Source organism: Centruroides sculpturatus, unplaced genomic scaffold (genome assembly GCF_000671375.1).
Source record: "Centruroides sculpturatus isolate CEXI.00-Female unplaced genomic scaffold, Cexi_2.0 scaffold1110, whole genome shotgun sequence".
In the NCBI taxonomy this organism is placed as follows: domain Eukaryota; kingdom Metazoa; phylum Arthropoda; class Arachnida; order Scorpiones; family Buthidae; genus Centruroides; species Centruroides sculpturatus.
The window spans coordinates 213,104-231,365 of NW_019385394.1; the positions used below are offsets into that span (position 1 = coordinate 213,104).

General features: G+C 29.4%; 3 protein-coding genes across 3 annotated transcripts in view; all 3 read left to right on the top strand.

Annotated features, from left to right (window-relative positions):
• LOC111638485 (post-GPI attachment to proteins factor 6-like) overlaps window positions 1–6,894 on the top strand; it is a 56,011-nt gene extending 49,117 nt beyond the window's left edge. The window contains exon 5 of the mRNA XM_023384214.1: window positions 6,835–6,894. Coding sequence (XP_023239982.1) covers window positions 6,835–6,850 — 16 coding nt within the window. The 3' untranslated portion in view covers window positions 6,851–6,894. The remainder of the gene's footprint in view (window positions 1–6,834) is intronic.
• Window positions 6,895–8,263: 1,369 nt separating this feature from the next.
• On the top strand, window positions 8,264–8,817 carry LOC111638486. Its single transcript, XM_023384217.1, has 2 exons — window positions 8,264–8,494; window positions 8,643–8,817. The coding sequence occupies exons 1-2, from the start codon at window positions 8,310–8,312 to the stop codon at window positions 8,815–8,817; spliced, it is 360 nt and encodes a 119-aa protein (XP_023239985.1). The 5' UTR covers window positions 8,264–8,309.
• Window positions 8,818–12,533: 3,716 nt separating this feature from the next.
• Window positions 12,534–17,866, top strand: LOC111638481. Its single transcript, XM_023384204.1, has 7 exons — window positions 12,534–12,576; window positions 13,432–13,697; window positions 16,593–16,656; window positions 16,825–16,929; window positions 16,990–17,124; window positions 17,188–17,322; window positions 17,464–17,866. The coding sequence occupies exons 1-7, from the start codon at window positions 12,534–12,536 to the stop codon at window positions 17,712–17,714; spliced, it is 999 nt and encodes a 332-aa protein (XP_023239972.1). The 3' UTR covers window positions 17,715–17,866.
• Window positions 17,867–18,262: the final 396 nt, after the last annotated feature.

Below are 18,262 nucleotides of genomic sequence, written 5' to 3' on the forward strand. Positions count from 1 at the left end.
AGAGCCATAATCACAGATAAAACAATTTACCACAACAGACCAGACATCACACTCATTGACAAACACAATAAAATCACATACATTATAGACATAGCCATTCCAAACACTCACAATGTACAAAACATATGCACTGAAAAAATTAGCAAGTACACGGAACTTGCCCAGGAAATAAGGCATCTGTGGAGGATGGAAAGGATGCTTATTGTACCTGTCATTCTCTCCTCTACAGGTGTCATACCACATATGCTACACAAAAGCCTGGAAACAATAAAATTGAATAGAAATACATACATCACACTACAGAAGGCCACTATATTGAATACATGCCATATTGTTAGAAAATTCCTGAATACAGACGCACACTGACACACTTATTTAATTTTTGTCTTGTTTTGAAATTACTATGCCTTGACTCTGGTCCAGCATAGTACACAGCCATCAGTGTCAACCGAGTGTAACTCACAAAACTCAAAGTAATAATATAATAGGTTTATGGCATTACGAAATTCTATTAATAGTATCATATCATACATTTTTACGTTAGGTGTGCTGTGAGTAGAAAAAAGTCGCAGAACACTGATCTAGAACAGTATTTCCCAATCTTTTACAATTGGCAACACACTTTAAATTTAATTAAATTCCTGCACCATCATAATTTTTAAAATAAAAATATTTAAAATTCTTTTCTAATTAAAACTGTGTCCATTTTTAATTATATTTTGCTAAAAATTTAAAATAAATTATACTTGATTTAAATAATTTTGATAATATTGAAGTTAAACTTACCAAGACAAAAACTCGCCATTTTACAAATATACTACAAAAATAGAAAGACTATTTGAATCAATTTGTAAAGAGCAATTATGGGTTTTTAAGTTGGTAAGTCACAACATTTATAGACCCTCCAAAGAGTTAGTCAAAATATACAAGGACGTACACAACTTTTCTGAGGGTGTATGCTAATGCCACAAATTTTTCAACAATCAGAATTTTAGAGAATATCTCCTTCTCCCTTTCATTGACTGGTAGTAAAAAGATGGAGGATAAATTAAATTTTAAAAAGGAGCTTGCTCAAAATTCTAAGAAGTATTTAATATTTCAGTGACATATCAGAGACACTCTCACAACACCAACACAGGTTGGGAAACACTGATTTAGAATGACACATTTTTTCAAACATTCAATTTATTTTTTTAACAATTTAATTCATTATTTCACACATATAAATACTTTTTATTTATTTATTTATTTATTTTCAAATGACAGCTTAAATTTTGCATCCAATGAAAAGAACTTTAATTATGGGATTATCCAAAAGCCTGATAGTTCCAGATCTATGTTATAATGGTGATATGGAATAATTCATAATTTCAGGTTCTTAAGTTTTATTGCTGATTTTTTTTATTGCAATGAAGTTTTGCATTATCATTATTGTGGTGAAAGAAAAAGACAGTGCTTTGTGGCTTTATTCTGGAATACATATTTCATTATTCCTTAATTTTATTGAGCAGTGTAGATCACCTACATAAGAATTACTTTAATTGCTCTAATTCAAAACATGATTATGGTGTATTTAACAAGTATGAAATGTTCTTATGTTTGTAAATGAAATTTAGGATATTTTAGTTTTGTTTTTTCAGTATAATATTGTAATATTTGTAATAGTTGTGAGTTATATAGATGTTACCGCTAAAGCTCGGAAACTCGTTAATCTGCAGATTACCTAGCTAATCTGCAGATTAACTAGCGTGATTTGTTAAAGTTGCTAAAATTGTTCTATTTCTCAAATTACCTAGGTAAAGTTCAGATTATCTAGGTAATCTGCAAATTACCTACTAGGCACTCGGTAAAGTGAAAATAAGATCTTTGCTGAAACAACAGCAACGTTTCTGTATGCTTAAATTAACATAATGTTCTTTATTTAATTTTCGATATCTAAAGAATCAAGTTAATACAATCAAACAATCGACAAATTAGTTGATAGAATCAATCATCAACCAATTAAAAAACATACAAAAAATCAAACGATTTAAAATATTAATACAATTAGGGAAATTATTATATAGATAACCACCTATGGAATTTCGGGACTTTGAGTATCTATCTGAACTGAGGGGACCGAGACGACTTCAACGATACCCTACTTTTGGACCGGAGACGAAAAATAATAAAGTTATCATACTTTTTCTGGTGATCGCATGATATAATTGTGCAGTTAATGTTACCTATGGTGAGTAAAATGGCGGCTCGTCTCTGATTCCAGCAAACAGAAGAAAGGAAACAGTGGGGACGCACGTTCTGTCCTAACCTAACCTATTCTAATAAATTACCATAATTATTACCAACCAAATTATTAGAATAGGTTAGGTTAGGTTTGAACGTGCGTCCCCACTGTTTCCTTTCTTCTCTTTGCTGGAATCAGAGACGAGCCGCCATTTTACCCACCATAGGTAACATTAACCAATTGTGCAGTCTAAAGATTGGTAACACTTTGAATTTCATACCAATTGGTTTCTGCGACAAGCACACTTATTTGTGGTACATTTATTTGTGGCAAAGATCTTATTTTCACTTTACCGAGTCCCTAGTAGGTATTGTGCGGATTACCTAGATACTCTGCAAATTATCTAGGTAATTTGAGAAATGGAACAATTTTCACAACTTTAACGGATCACGCTAGTTAATCTGCAGATTAGCTAGGTAATCTGCAGATTAACGAGTTTCGAGCTTTAGCGGTAACATAGATACTGCTAAATTGAGGTAACTAATAGTTCTAATTCAAAAGATGCATTTTGTCTATCACCAGCTCTTCATGCAGAACAAACTGTAATTGACTGTTGATTTTAGAATACTCTAAAGTATTCTATAATTCTGTAATTTGCATTTACATTTTTATATAGAACAAAATTTAAAAAATAAATTAGAACTTAAAATTGAAAGTTGGGCTTAAAATATATTTAAAACTTAATGTTTGATTTTCTCTTGTGTTTTTAACATCTCTCTTCAAGCTTTTCTAAATTCAAACACACAAAAAACTCCCCTTTTCTTTAAAACAAATAAATATATTAGTCAGAAACATAAAATGGAAGAATACATCCACACATACAGTTAGAAATAGATCAGTCTTTGATTAAAAAAAAAAAAAAAAGAATGCAAATGTTTTGTTCTTCACAATGATCTTCTTTTTTTTTTTTCTCAAACTTCTTCTGACACTTAAAATTCAAAGCCTACATCACTTGGTTCCTATATACACAGGAAGTCATGTGAGATTATGTCACATAAACTGGTGGCATTTTGCACATTGATAATCTGGGCCATCATGCATTTTACACTCACAACAGACATGAATAAAAATTATAAAAAATTATTTATATTTCTTTCTAGCATGACTATTTTTAGAAAGATTATTGAGGGTTTCATTAATACACTTGTACTTTTCTTCTAAAGCTAATAAAATAAGAAACAAAGAACATTTACAATATTATACTGTCACAGTCAAGTCTTTTATTTCAATTTATGACTTTATATACAGGATTTACACATATGCATAAGAGTTAAAAGATTACTTACGATGATGCAAATTTTAAAAAGGGAGAAAGATTGATTCAATGATCAAGATAAGTCAGGCATATACATGATCAAACTGGTCAAACACACTGATAGTTTCTACTGTATTGGATTCACATATATATTATCTAAAAGAATCAAAGAACATTTTAGTTTAATAAATACAATGTCCAGAACAACAATAAAGTATAAAAATACAGTAGCTCCTTGTTATATTGTGCATGTAGGGAGACAGTTGAAATGATAAATATATGATATGGCACAATATAATCAATGTATTTATATATTTATGCCATTACAACAATTTGGATGACACAAAAATAATGTGATATATTCCAATGAGTGATATAGTGTGTCATGATATAACAAGGGGCTACTGTACTTAATAAAGAACATTATTTTTAAACTGTAAGACTAAATATCTGCATCCATAATTCCAGTATAATAAGTCCTGTTAATATATAGAATGTACTAGTATACAAAATAAATTATAAAGGGGCTACTGTATTTACAATTCTTTCTGAACTTTGTTAAGTCTTGCAAAGCATGTTCCACATTAGGTATGATTGTTTCAAGTTTAGATGGAGGATTTGGCACAAACATGGGGCCAAGTTTGGTGGCATCTCAGAGGAAAGAAGTCATCCCAGCATATCAGAGGGTATAGATCAGAAGAAGGGACTGTCAGTAATGTAGTATCCAGGTGAGCTTACTATGATACCTCTGTTTTAGTCTGGCAGTAACTCAGTCCATTAAGTCCACGACTCTTGCATTAATCTCAACTAATAAATTAGCCGAGAAATGAAAACTAATGAAATGAAAATGAATCCTCCAATCATACAAGGTCCCAAAGGATAGTGTATTTGCGGCATTGAACAGAATGGATTGCTTTCCTTAAGCACACAAAATACAGTTTAGGAGTAGTGAAGTGCAACCAATGGGTAGATGGATTCTCCAAATCAACATGGGGTAAATTACTAATGTCCAACATTCCAATAGAAAATCAAGTTTAACATTGTTCCTACAATTTTCAAAACCAACTTGCAATATGTCTTGACTGGCATAGCCATTTAATTTAAAACTAATTCAGAGCTGCCGTGTAAAGATAACAAACACACTCAGATAACCTTAAAAAACCAGCAAAAATTTAATAACTAAAATGCTTTTGGATGTTTTTAACGATCTTCCAGTAGAATATGTAATGGAATGCCACAATGGTAATTTGGATAATTATATTATTCTCTTTTGTTATCTTTGCTCGGCAGCTCTTTAAATGGCTCTTGAAAATTTGTAGGAACAATGTTAAACTTGATTTTCTGTTGTATTGTCGGACATTAGGAATTTATCCCATATTGATTTGGAGAATCTGTCTACCCATTGGTTGCACTTCACTACTCCCAAACTGCATTTTGTGTGCTTAAGGAAAGCAATCCATTCTGTTCAATGCCACAAATATGCTCTCCTTTGGGACCTTATATGATTGCAGGACTGTTTTTCATTCTTCGACTAATTTATTAGTTGAGATTAATGCAAGAGTCGTGGACTTAGTTGCCAAGTTACTACCAGACTAAAACAGATACATCCTAGCTAGCTCACCTGGATACTATGTTACCAACATCCAGGGGCAGATCTACATAAGGACTAATAGGGCTCCCAAGTGTCAAGGGCCCACAAAAATTGAATTATCATTATAAATTTTTATACATTTTCACTAACAATGAGCACTTATTGTATAGTAAAAAATAGTTAATATTAATAATACAGTTGACTCCCCTATAACACGGTAGATATGTTCTGGTATTTATGAATCCATTTTCTACAAGTGCAGCCAATCACAGCCCGGCACGTATGCAGTTTACGGACTACAGCTGTTTGAAAGGTTTCTTCCATAAAATTAATCGATTCTAGATTAATTTGACTCAACATTTCCAAAATACATATAATTTTTTGGGAATAATCCATATAAACTTTGCTATAAACAAAAAATTGTAGGATTACTTACTGAGTGTGCACCGTTCGACTATGCCATTGCTTAAGCTTGTTTTCATCGTGGAGCTTGTCATCGAATGGCGCTCGCGTGCTTCCAGATAAATTATTTTTTTGTGAAAAATTTGCTGAACTTTGGAGACATCATTAATATAAATATAATTTTTATGGACATTAAATAATAAATGGTTTTTAGTAGGTGTGCTGCTCGTTTAAACTCAGTGGTTTGTACAATATCCACTATTGGTCTAGATTCGACCAATCCTGTTGCAACACGAGTCGACGACGATGTTTTACCAAATTATATGAGTTTTTTTAGCATGTTTGTATGAATACTGTCACAATTTTTTTGCCGTGATATATGAATTCAAACTATAGGAACGCGTGTTATAGGGGGGTCGACTGTATAATAATAATGATAATTTATAGTATTATTTGTATTAACAAAAAATGGGACCCCTTTGGGCTTCAATAAGCACTAGGCCCTGAAAAACCTAGATCCATCTCTGCCAACATTCCAGGACCCCTTCTTCTGATCTATATCCTCTGATAAGCTGGGATGACTTCTCTCCTTCGAGATGTCTGTGGGAGGCCACCAAACTTGGCCCCATGTTTGTGCCAAATCCCTTACCTAAACTTGAAACAATCATACATAATGTATTCACAGTTTAGAACACACTATGAAAGTCTTCATATTCTGTCCTTTTTGAACACCTCAGAAACATACTCTAATACCAAATTCTCTTATAAATTATTATTAGTTTAGCCGGTTCTAGCCTGATAATTTGGCTTTGGTTAGTGTACTGCTTTAACATAATGGTCTTTATGAGTAGAGTCAATCTTTTATTTGGGGGTCCCTTTATCACCTAAACATTATAGTTTAATTGATAAAGGGATCACTTTGCTATCTCATTGGGTTGTATAATCATCAGTAAAAGTATGTAGAATATTCCCATTTTAATTAAAGAAATAAGACTGCTTTCTCAGCTTAGATTATTAGAACAGTTATATATTTTGATTTTTCTCTAAACTTGCTAAAGTAATTAATTCTCACGATGACCAAGATGTACATGTAGTATGGAGCTGGTAGAGAAATCAGAGGTATTCAATAAACATATGTTGAATAGTTCTGATTTTTCCACATTTACAACATCCCAGCCAATTTACTTAAGATGATTGTACTTATTGATACTGGACGTGTGCATTAGATGTAAGAAATTTTTAAAAACATTCTAAAATAGGTTTCGTTCATTATAAATGGAAATTATTCAATTTTTCCTGAAGGTGGTCAATCAACTGACTGAAAATGTTAGAAGTTTAAATAAAATGACTGCGTCTTAAAAGGTTTTTGTTGTTTATTGTTCTTATTTTCTCTCACAATGATAATTCCATTATCAGTAAAATATTTTAACAGGAAAGTCAGTATTGTTTATTTTGTAGATTCCAGAATAACTAGAATGTGAATATGTTACTAATTAGTTAGTGTATGAAAAGAGGAAAAACGTTATGTACAAGTGAAAATTAAAGAAGTCTGTCAAACACAGGCAAAAATAACTGAATTTTGTTTTAATGATATCCTATATCCTATACTATCAATAACTTTTTCTTTTTTGTTACAATTCTGATATCTGAAAGTAAATATAAACTAGTATACGATATACAGGTTTTTTTTTTCATTGGTTTGCTTATGTGAAAATCTGACAAGATGTGGAAAAAATGCAAAATCTAAATAATGGCATAATGACTTGATAAAAATATACAGGTAATCCCCGTATAACACAGCATTTCTATAGCATGGATTCACTCTAACATGGTTTGAGAATTGGGTAAAACCCTCATACAACATGAAATGTAATAAATTTTCACATACTTAAGTACTAATAGTTTGTGAAAATTATTATTTTTGTGAACTGTTAGTACTGTACTTAAGTATGTAAATTTTCTTTTCCGCCTTCTGTTGATACATGTAATCCTTCTCAAAACTTGTTTCAGTGTTGCCAGATCTCAACGCTTCTGATTTTGTGTTGCCAGATGTTTTCCCTTATTCCATACTTGCCTTATTCTTCATAAGTGCTTAGCACCATATAAGGAAATTTATAAAGATCTTTTAGCTAAAAGCAAGCAATCTAAAATAACATCTTTTGCAAAAGGTAGAGCATGGATCTGAAATAATGCAGAAAAATGCTCAAAGGATAAGATATCTTGCCAAAAAGAAAATGCCCTCGGTTAATAGTGCTTAGTGGTGACGAAGAAAACATTGTTTAATTTATATCAATATGTATCGTTTAAGAAAATTTAATAAAGATATTTATCTTAATTATGAAAACATAATAGCATGTTTTTAATTTTTGGAATCTAACCCCTCTTTTTGTACTAGTTCTTTGTTTCATATAACATGGATTCGCATAACACGGCAATTTTTTGGAACATAACTCCCGTGTTACATGGGGTTACTTGTATATATTTAATACAAAATTTAATATGAATAATAACTTTAATACAAAAAATATATATAATGCACAAAATAACAATTTTTTTAAAAAACACAAAGGAACATTTAATTCACAAATCCCATCAACAAGCTTCAGTTCATAAATCTATATTATGCATTCTAGAATTTTCAATATTTAATTAATTATTAAAATAATAAACTTATATTTGCTAGAATAATTGTTTAATCATTTATTTGTTACTAATTGTTAAGTTTGAATAAGTTGTTGTTATTTTTTTTTTTAAATTTAAGAATAAAAGATGAGCCAATGTCAGAAATAAATTTTCCTGTGAATGAAGAAATTGAGGAAAGTGCAATGGATGAACCTCATACACCTTTGCAACTAGAAGAACTTCCAAGTGCTTTACAAACTTTGGAAACCGAAGGTTCTGCAACTATGAAAGACGAAGAAAATATGAAATGGCCTGGGCAGAATGTTAAAAAAGAAGGCTCGTAAGTTATTGATTCCATGAAGTTAGTCTTTTAATACTGTTTTAATAACCTGTGTGAAATTTTATTAATAATAACTTCACTAATATAATTCTTACCAAACTGACAAATTCTAATTACCTAACAAGATTTACTCCTAATAAATTACCAGTGAATCTACTCCTAACCTTGATCCAGATGATGAGATTGATGGTAGTGATTCTCCTACATCTTCAATGGTTAGTGACATTGATATGTCTTCACAAGGCATAAATTCTATCGGAGTTACTGACATATCCCCTGGTATTGAATGCACTCGTATTGGAAAACCCCCAAAGAAAAAGTAAGTTAGCATATGTAATTCTTACTTACAGTTATTTGCATGTAGAATGCATTTGTTTAATTCTAATAGTTTTTGTCTATTAGAAATTAATTATTTGTTTATAAATTAATAAAACTAATATATTTTTGTAAAATGTTTAATAAAAATTAAATTATAACTTTTGTAATTGTACATTTTGATAGTTATAAAGCATTCTGATATATTATCTACAAATATAGAAAAATTTAGATGCATGCAATATTAATGTCAATATCTATTCTATTTGAAATAGTAGAACAATTTATGAATAAACTATATTGATACAATATTCATTACAAATAATTCAGAAGTTAGCTAAAGGATTATATAGATACATAGATGGATTTATTTTTTATAATCACTTTTTAATGAAACATCAGTTAATATATAACACATAAATAAATATAATATTTTCAGAATTTTTTAAAGTTATTTATTTATTCAATATAAAATATTTTTAAAGTTTTAATGACACATTATAGATAGATTCACAAAATATTATGAGAATCATTATTATTTCTTTCACTATAAATTAGTCAAGAAATGAGAATAATGTTGAAGAATATTTGGATGATGATACATTTTGTATGTTTTCTATTAAAAAAATATTGAAAATATAGAAATTGATTTTATGGTAATAACTAAAATTCATTAATATAAAATATGCAATATAAAAGACATTTAATATTATATTAAAGATTAAAAAGTTTTAAAATGTAATTAAAAACACAAATTTCAGAAAAAATTTAGTATTAAAATTAATTTCCTTTTTAATAATCATATTGATAAGAGCATACAAGTGAAAATTTCATCAACTCTGTAAATTTGTAACTTTCCTTCTTATTGATCATCAATTTTTTCTGTTACAAAATCAAGAGGTCAAAAGTGGCTCAAAAACATACATATAGATATAAATTTAGGAGCTGTCCATTAATTAACAGTTATATAAAAGAAGATAGAGAATTTATTTGATTTTCCAAATGGTTCAAAATATCCAACTTAAGTTTTGTGAAGAAAGGAATATTCTCAGATCAATATAAAATTAGATTCTAGAAATATTGATGATTTTATTTAAAAATAAGCCTAATCAATAATTTGTAAATAATGTATAACTATTAAGATTTGACAGTAGGCATTTGACAGTATAAAAATATTTTTTGATTGAGAATCAATTATCTATTATATCTGATTATAATATATGTAGTTTTTCTCATCATAAGATAAAAAAACTAATTTGGATGATGATTCAAATTAGGAATAGGAATCAGTTTCTTCAACATCACTTTAAAATCAGTTTGACAATTTTATCATCTTTAATCATATTAAGAACTATAATACAGAAGTGGACTCCAACCATTTAATATGAGAAACTTTTATCATACAGGCGTTAAATTACAAACAAATGTCCATTTTTAACGACCTGATGAAGACGAAAATAATTATCTTCGAAAGCACTTGTCGGTCTAGCGACATTTGTTTGCAATTTAACGCCTGTATGATAAAAGTTTCACACATATTAAGAACTTTTCATTGCTTGAATATTGCCATTTTGATGGTATAATAAAATTGATATAATCTAAAATGTACTGAAAACATTTCAAGTCTTTAATACCAAAAGAAATGACGTAACAATTAAAATTTTTATTTCTAGTATTCTGTATAAATTATCAAATGTTTAGCACTTGAATGATTTTAATCTCTAATGATCACTTTTTACTAAGTTTGTCAATTAAATCCCAGGAGTACATAAATTTTAAGGAAACTACAAGTTTGAATAAGAATGAAAAAGTTTTCATATATGTGATATTTTTGAAGAACCAATGCATTTTTGTATTTACTTGCAGAACTGTTGGGAATATTTTTAAAACTCATTTAAATTTATTGGTGCCAAGTCATTTGTAAAATTTGCATTTAATGCCTTTTATATTATCTTTCAAAAATCAAATTAATGCTAAAAGAGAACAAGGAACAATATGTAGAAGATAAACCAGCAGGATAACAGTATGGTTTAATTCTAAATTTTATCAAATCTTTCTCTAATGTCATTGCACAGTGAGACTGTGTGTTACTGTGTAACAGGCACCAAATTCTTCAAAAAAAACATCTGATTAAAAAATTCATCTTTTGAAAAGGCATTTGACAGTTAATTAATTAATGTTGTGATTTTTCAAAATATGAGGGCAGGCTGAAAAGTAATGCACATATGCTTGTAGAACATGAACAAAAACAAATAGCAATATCGGGCAAAAAGTACATTAAAGTATAATTTTTAAGCTTCAAAATCATATATTTATTTTTCAGCATAGTCACCATTAAGGCTAACAAATTTCTCCCAACGTGTAACAAGTTTTTTCATTCCGTCACTGAAAAATTCTTTTGACTTTTCTTGAATCCAGGACTTGACAGCTGCCTTCACCTCATTGTCTGAGGTGTAATGATTATCCTTGAGGTCTCTCTTGAGTAGAGGAAACAAATAAAAATCAGAAAGCGCAAGATCGGGGGAATAAGGAGGGTGTGGAATCGGTTCAAACTTCAGGTTTCGCAGAGCCTTTCCAGTTGTGCGCGAGGCGTGTGGATGAGCATTGTCATGTTGCAAGATTATTGGTGCCAGGCTGCCTCTAACATGTCAAACTCAATGTCAGAGGTGTTTTAGAGTCTGTATGTACTGAGAAGAATTAAACATTGCAACAAGGTGCAACGGTAATTGTCTGTGGCAGTGATCGGACTTCCGCTGCATGTTTCATCAACAATTATGGCTTTTCCAGGCTCGCAACCACGAAATTTTATTATCCATCAATTTACAATAGACCTATCAACAGCATCGTCATCATAANTATCTATTGGGTTGTGCAAATTTTTGATTACAGTATAATATTCAATAATATTAAATCGATATAAGGTTGTATAATATTTCAAATAAGAATAACATTGATGATTGTGAGCATATGACAAAAAAGTTAAATTGGTAAAACAAATATAGTTTGTATTTACATTCTTCTCTCAGGTAATTAACACATAAATGTGAATGAAGTTAAAATCTTACAATATTATACATAAATTTAAAAAATAATTAATTGAATAATTGTAGATCAAAACTAGATGTTTCTGTCTTGTAGAGAGAAGAGAAATTGTAGGAGTCCAATAGCTCTTTTAAATCCTTATATGATTGCCATATTTAGTTCTAAGTTTTGTAGAGGTTATCAGAGCACTGATTAGTATAGACACAGAATAAAAAGTGGGCTAACTATTTCAGATGATGATAGCTTTTTTCATCTATCAAACTATAAGTAGCTCTGACTTTAACCAGAAATTTGATTTTATAAGTGTAACTGTCTAGATTGGCTTCTTATTTGATCAATTTAGATTATATTGATTTATTTTTTTATAATTCTTATTTTATTTGAACTATTGCTTGTACAGACAGACATCTAGTGTATCCTTTACTTATCAGTTTTGGATGATTTGGCAAAACTGTGGTAAATTGGTCAAAACTAGCCAAACTCAAATTAACGTCATTCATTGTTGTGTGTACAGTTTATTTGTGGTTAAATGGAGACTTTGTCAAGAACTTCATAATGGATATTTATATCAATACTGAAGATATTAAGCTTAATCCAGGACATTATAGTACATTGTTTAGGCTTTATAACATTTAAATTAGCTGGAAGATATAGCAATAGATTCCTTCCCAAATTATAAGCCATGGATTCAACATGGTGTGTCACAATATTATATAGAGATTCATGTAGGTGAACTGCTCGAACTCGATCACAATGCATTAATATTGTAAAACCTCACAAGTATTTTTATTCTTTACATAAGACGATAATGTGATGCCCAGTGGACAAAAATGACATTCCTACAGTAAAAATTAGAAAATATGGGAGAAAAAAATAAATCATATCTTCTCAGTTGGTTGCCTTAACTTGCTTGCATTTTATTTTTCCAGCTCTATTATTTATAATAGAGGGAAAGTATGGCAATCAGTCAAAAAACGATATCCCAAGAATTTTACACTTTTGGACTCAGGACCTTAAAATGTCATGAAATACAAAAAAATTTTGGAGATTTTTCTGTATGTATGGGCGTGTGTTTGTGTGGAGGAGGCACAATTTTGTTCACCCTTTTTTGAAACTTAATAACTCCCATGATTTGAAATTTTCTGAAATTTTGCAGGGAAGTTTGTGTATTAAGGGGATCAATGCTATTTCATTTTGATGGTTAAAGATTGACAAGTGGAGAGATAAAGAGAGTCTTGTGTCATGTATCGAGTAGGGTTGGACTTAATGACGATCTTATTCGTTATTAGCATTTGCAATTTTTTATAAAATCCATCCCTATTCTTAAAATTAAGCTTTTTGCCATTTTATAATAATTAAAAATATGAAAAGATTTTAATAATAAAATATCATAACATATGGTGCCCCCCACACAGTTTTAAAAGTTGCTGGGAAACTTGTCTCTAGATTTTTTAAGTATGAAATTATCATTTCTTAATATTTTAAGATATTCACAGTTTACTTTAATTTGAAAAAAGATGTTTATTATGTTATAATCCATTTTTATAATATATTTGAAATAAATAAATTGTTTATTTCAGCATGTTCATTATTATGGTATCATAACAAAAATAAAATTAATCAGTTACCTACAAGTGATGAACAGCTTTCAGCAACAACAAAATCTCTATTGTCATTGCTGAATTTAACTCAAGGACAGAAAAGCAGGCGGCATTTCCCAAAAGGGGAAGAAATTGATATGCAGATATTGATGTCGGAATGGGAATTGGCTGATGGCTGTCTTCCTATTATTCCACTTACTAGGATAAAACATGCTCAAGATTTTTTGGATTCGTTTCTTATTCAGGTATTAAATTTTTTTTAATAAATTAATAAATATTTCAAAATATGAGAGATATTTTGTAATTTAGTTGTTTTATTAGAAATATGCGGGGTGATCAAAAAGTAAGTTTACAAGGTCCGTGGTTAAAAACAAATGCATCGTTGAGTGTAATGCCAATGTAGGTAGATAGTAATGATCTACATTGGCAACAATAAATGGTTACAAGGATATGTTACTTTGGGACACATGTGCATTTTCAAATGGTGATAAAGTTAGAAAAATTGTTTCACAAAGAAGCAGTTTAATTTTTTTGTGGAAATTGCTTCATATTATGATATGGTAGCAAGCTAGAGGGGTGTATGGGGTTCTTAGAGGGGTAGTAACTTTTGAAAGTGTCAGCCGCACTGAAATAGTGGACACCGTGGACACCGTAGACCTGTACCCCATGAGGACCCAACTCTCACTTATGGCTCCAAGTAGTTGGTAGTGCATGCTAATGACTTCGAGCAGACTGCGTTATATCGAATCAGTATTAAGCGAGGTAGCACTAAGCGGGGTCTTACTGTACTTAATATATGAAGAGTGCTCAAGAGAAGCACAAGATGATGGCGTGAAATTGTTGTCAACCTCCTGACAGGAGAAGACACCTAAAGAAGAAGAAGCAAGCTAGAGACCATTAATAGAAAGCATGCTGAATTCCTTATCCAAGGCATTATCCTCTTGTGACAATGTCTAACTACTTATAGCACTTCAGACTACAGTATTAATTTATTGCAGATATTTTAATGGAAGATTTGCCATTATCTCTCATGTAGCTCAGACTGAGTTTTTTTTCTCATTTTCCCTTATGTAAAGGAATACAGATATAATCATTATTTCACTACTGATGAAGAAGGGAAAGTTGTCATTGCTGAGTGACTGCTTGGGATGAAAAAGTTCACCTGTTACAATAAATGCCTGAACAGTTTAAGTGATTTTGTTGATGAAGTATAGCTGCCAGCAAACAATAATACTCTATTATTGTTTGTCAGTAGCTCTATTCTATTATACTTTGTCTAATGAAGGAAAACAACATAATTACGGTTTTTGTTATTTAAGCACTATAAAAGAGCAATTAATTGACCACTAGGCATCCTTTCGTCCTTTTATTTATTATTTCAACTAAATAATAAATAATAAAATATAATTGCACTTTATAGTGCTTAAACAACAAAAAGTATAGCAACATGGTTTTAGATTGGCAAAAAATAATTATGTTCCTATGGAGGTTTTGTGTAAATTGTGGTTTTTATTTGTTACAACTGAAGAGGGCCATTTAGAGCTGAAATGCATTTTGTAACAACAAATGTAGTAAAATGATAAATACTTGTGTTGGTGAAACAGGACATCATGACTCTTAAATTTGTCACTGGAACCACAAGTGGACTTATTAAAAAACTGCTTTGGGAAAGGATTCTTAGAGGATACCTATTGGTAACATTATGTTTTACATCTGTCCACAGAAAAAGATTAATTTTTATGATTTCTTTTATGGATTTTTAAAATTATTTGTGTTGCTGGCCTTGTAAAGTGTTTTCTGATCACTACACATATATTTTAGTTTTAATAATTGATAAATTGATGTTTGTGTGATGACTGATGATATAGCTGAGCATTTTATGGACATAAATAACCAAGCTTTATTTATGTTGACATCTTATGATTAAGTTTAAGGTTATAATTACGTAACTCATTGTGAATGAGCCTTTATTCACGTACTTGGAGATTGCTCACATGTTCATAAAAAAGTTCAGATTTCTAGTTTTCTGTGACAATGATATATAAATATATTATGTGTTTTTTGTATAAAAAACTGTCAAAATATCAATAATTAAAAACAATGAGATCAGTATATTCAATTCCACTAAAAAATAAAATTATTTTTAGTTAAAAGCAAGTAAAAAATACTCAATCTACTTCCGACTTCAAGGACAATGATGATGGATTTAGATTATGCTAAATGCTTTTTGAGAGAACGCTATACACCAGTAACATTCAGATTACCCACATCCATATAATCCAGTATACGATTGGGTTATGTAAAGAAAATAGAAAAATTAATTATAAAATTGGCAATAAAAAGAAAGGTAAAAAAATATTTAATTTACGTAAGAAATATAAGATATTAAAAAATATAATAGAGATAACATAAAAACCAATGATTCTGATCAATATGATTTAAATAAATATGCTAAACTCTCAGAGAAATGACTACCTACTAATACCGAAAAACAAGAAAAAGTTAGTAATTAATCTTACAAGTGTAGATATACCATGAGATTATCTAAGACTTCTATCTGCTGGAACTAATATGAATCTTCCAATGTGTTCCAAAACCTTACCAATAATAGCTGAAATAGAAAATGCAATAAGAAAACTTCAGGTAATAAAGAGGAACAAGTGAAATTAAGAACAGCCATAAGTAAGGAATTGATAAAATTTAAAGGTAAAAATAAAAATAATGGTTATATAATAGATAAAAAAGCGATTAAAATAATTAACAAGACGAAAAGATGAATTAAATTTTTTAATAAAAGTAAGATTTCTTTGATTAAAGCAGATAAATCACATCAATTGGTTATTTTGAAAAAAGAAGAACTATTAGCTAAAAAAATGGAAATAGTATCATCTGATGAATATGAATTATTACCAAGAAATCCTATAGAATAAATTAAAAGTGATCTTATTAAATTATTAAAAAATATAAAAGAAATTTCAGCCAGTCAAGTTAAAAATATTTTGGATTTTAATTATGTAAGAGAACCTAACTTAAATGTAAGACTTAAAACACATAAACCTGGAAATACTTGCAGACCTCTTGTGGATTTTAGAAGAACTGTCTTATATAATTTGGAATGTTTTTTAAAAAATTCTTTACAGGTAATGGATAAATTAGTTTGCAGTATACAAAACACCAATGAACTGGTCAATGGATTGTTAAAAGGTAAAATTAAAAAAACTTTTCATATTATGAGTCTCGATATAAAATCTACGTACCCATCTACTATTTTGGAAATGATCATAGAAAGTCTTAGTGCATATAATATTCCTGAATATATAATAAAACTTATAGAATTTATATTTAATAATAATTATTTAAAAATTTCCACAGATTATTATAGACAGAAAAAAGGTATTGCTATGGGACCAGTCATCGGGCCAAAATTAGCTGATATTTATATGATTACAATAGATGAAAGAATCTTGACATTAACAGGTATTAAATATTATGAAAGATATGTAGATGACATAATATTAGTATATGATTCATAAACAGTTTCATCTAAAGATATTGAAGATTATGCAAATAGACTACAGGAAAATTTAAATTTTACAAATGAAGATGAACAACAACAAGAGCTGAATTTCTTGGATGTTGTTATAAAGAGAGAGGAAACAAGGGTTTTATTTCGTAAGTATGAAAAACCATTCAATAATAATAAAACCATTATTTATAAATCGTATTGTCCCATAGAGACTAAAAAGAATGTATTTATCATGGAATTAAGGAAGATTTTGAATAGAACAACTTTACAAGAAAATATAGATATAGAAATAAAACAACTTTTTAAAAAATTTCTGTTAAATGATAACCCAAAGTATATTCTTTGTAAGTGGTACAACTCTTATTTGAATTATAGATTTAATGTTAAAAATGAGATAAAAAATGTTTCTTATATAAAATTTCCTTATGTCATTAATATATTTGAAAAATATAAACTGATTTTTAAAGAATTTTCTATATGCATAGTTGCGAATCAAAAAAATAAGATGTTAAATGTGATCAGCATCGTAAATAATGAAGATACAAATATGCATAAAGATCAATTTAAGATTGCAGGTGTTGTCTATAGAATGTCATGTACCTGTCAAAATCCAAATTATTACATTGGAGAAACTGGAAGAAAGCTGGAGTTGAGGATAAACACGAGGCAGCTATCAGATTTAGAAGGATGGAATCGGTGTGGTTCCTACATTGTAATGAATTTGATTGTAATATAAATAATAAAAATACTAAAATATTATATAAAGTAGAAAATTGTACTGAAAGAAAAATTGTTGAACATTTTTACATCATCGCGTATGCAAATGTAATTAATTTAAATACCAGGATGTACTTTGATGCATGCTGGGAAAAGTTGCTGGATTTAAAACAAGAACAGCAACCACTAACTTGATGTATTCACTGATGAGGCCTACTAGAAAGACGAAATGCATTTGGTATATATCATTTATGGAATAAAAGTGTTGGTAATAATGAAAGTTTAGTTTGTTTCTCGTCATTTGTTTGTCTTTTTGACTTGTATTGTCCTCGAAGTCGAAAGTAGATCGAGTATTTTTTACTTGTTTTTAACTGAGAATAATTTTATTTTTAGTGTCAAAATATTCACTTTTATAGAATGGATGAAAAAGCTTTGAAACCTTATGTTGGAGAAATTAAAGACAGTCTAATTCTAATGTATTAATTAATTAATTTAATTAAATAGATGCATCAGAATTAGACAAATGTATGTCTGAAATAACCAAAGGTAACCAAATTATGTACTTAA

What these genes read in the sequence shown, in the direction of transcription:
- LOC111638486 (XM_023384217.1), top strand. Translation starts at nt 8,310, where the DNA reads ATGTCAGAAATAAATTTTCCTGTGAATGAAGAAATTGAGGAAAGTGCA. An exon ending in AATGTTAAAAAAGAAGGCTC is followed by an intron (nt 8,495 to 8,642) that starts GTAAGTTATTGA and finishes ATAAATTACCAG; the next exon opens with TGAATCTACTCCTAACCTTG.
- LOC111638481 (XM_023384204.1), top strand. Translation starts at nt 12,534, where the DNA reads ATGGATTCAACATGGTGTGTCACAATATTATATAGAGATTCAT. An exon ending in AATATTATATAGAGATTCAT is followed by an intron (nt 12,577 to 13,431) that starts GTAGGTGAACTG and finishes TGTTTATTTCAG; the next exon opens with CATGTTCATTATTATGGTAT. An exon ending in AAGAATCTTGACATTAACAG is followed by an intron (nt 16,930 to 16,989) that starts GTATTAAATATT and finishes ATTCATAAACAG; the next exon opens with TTTCATCTAAAGATATTGAA.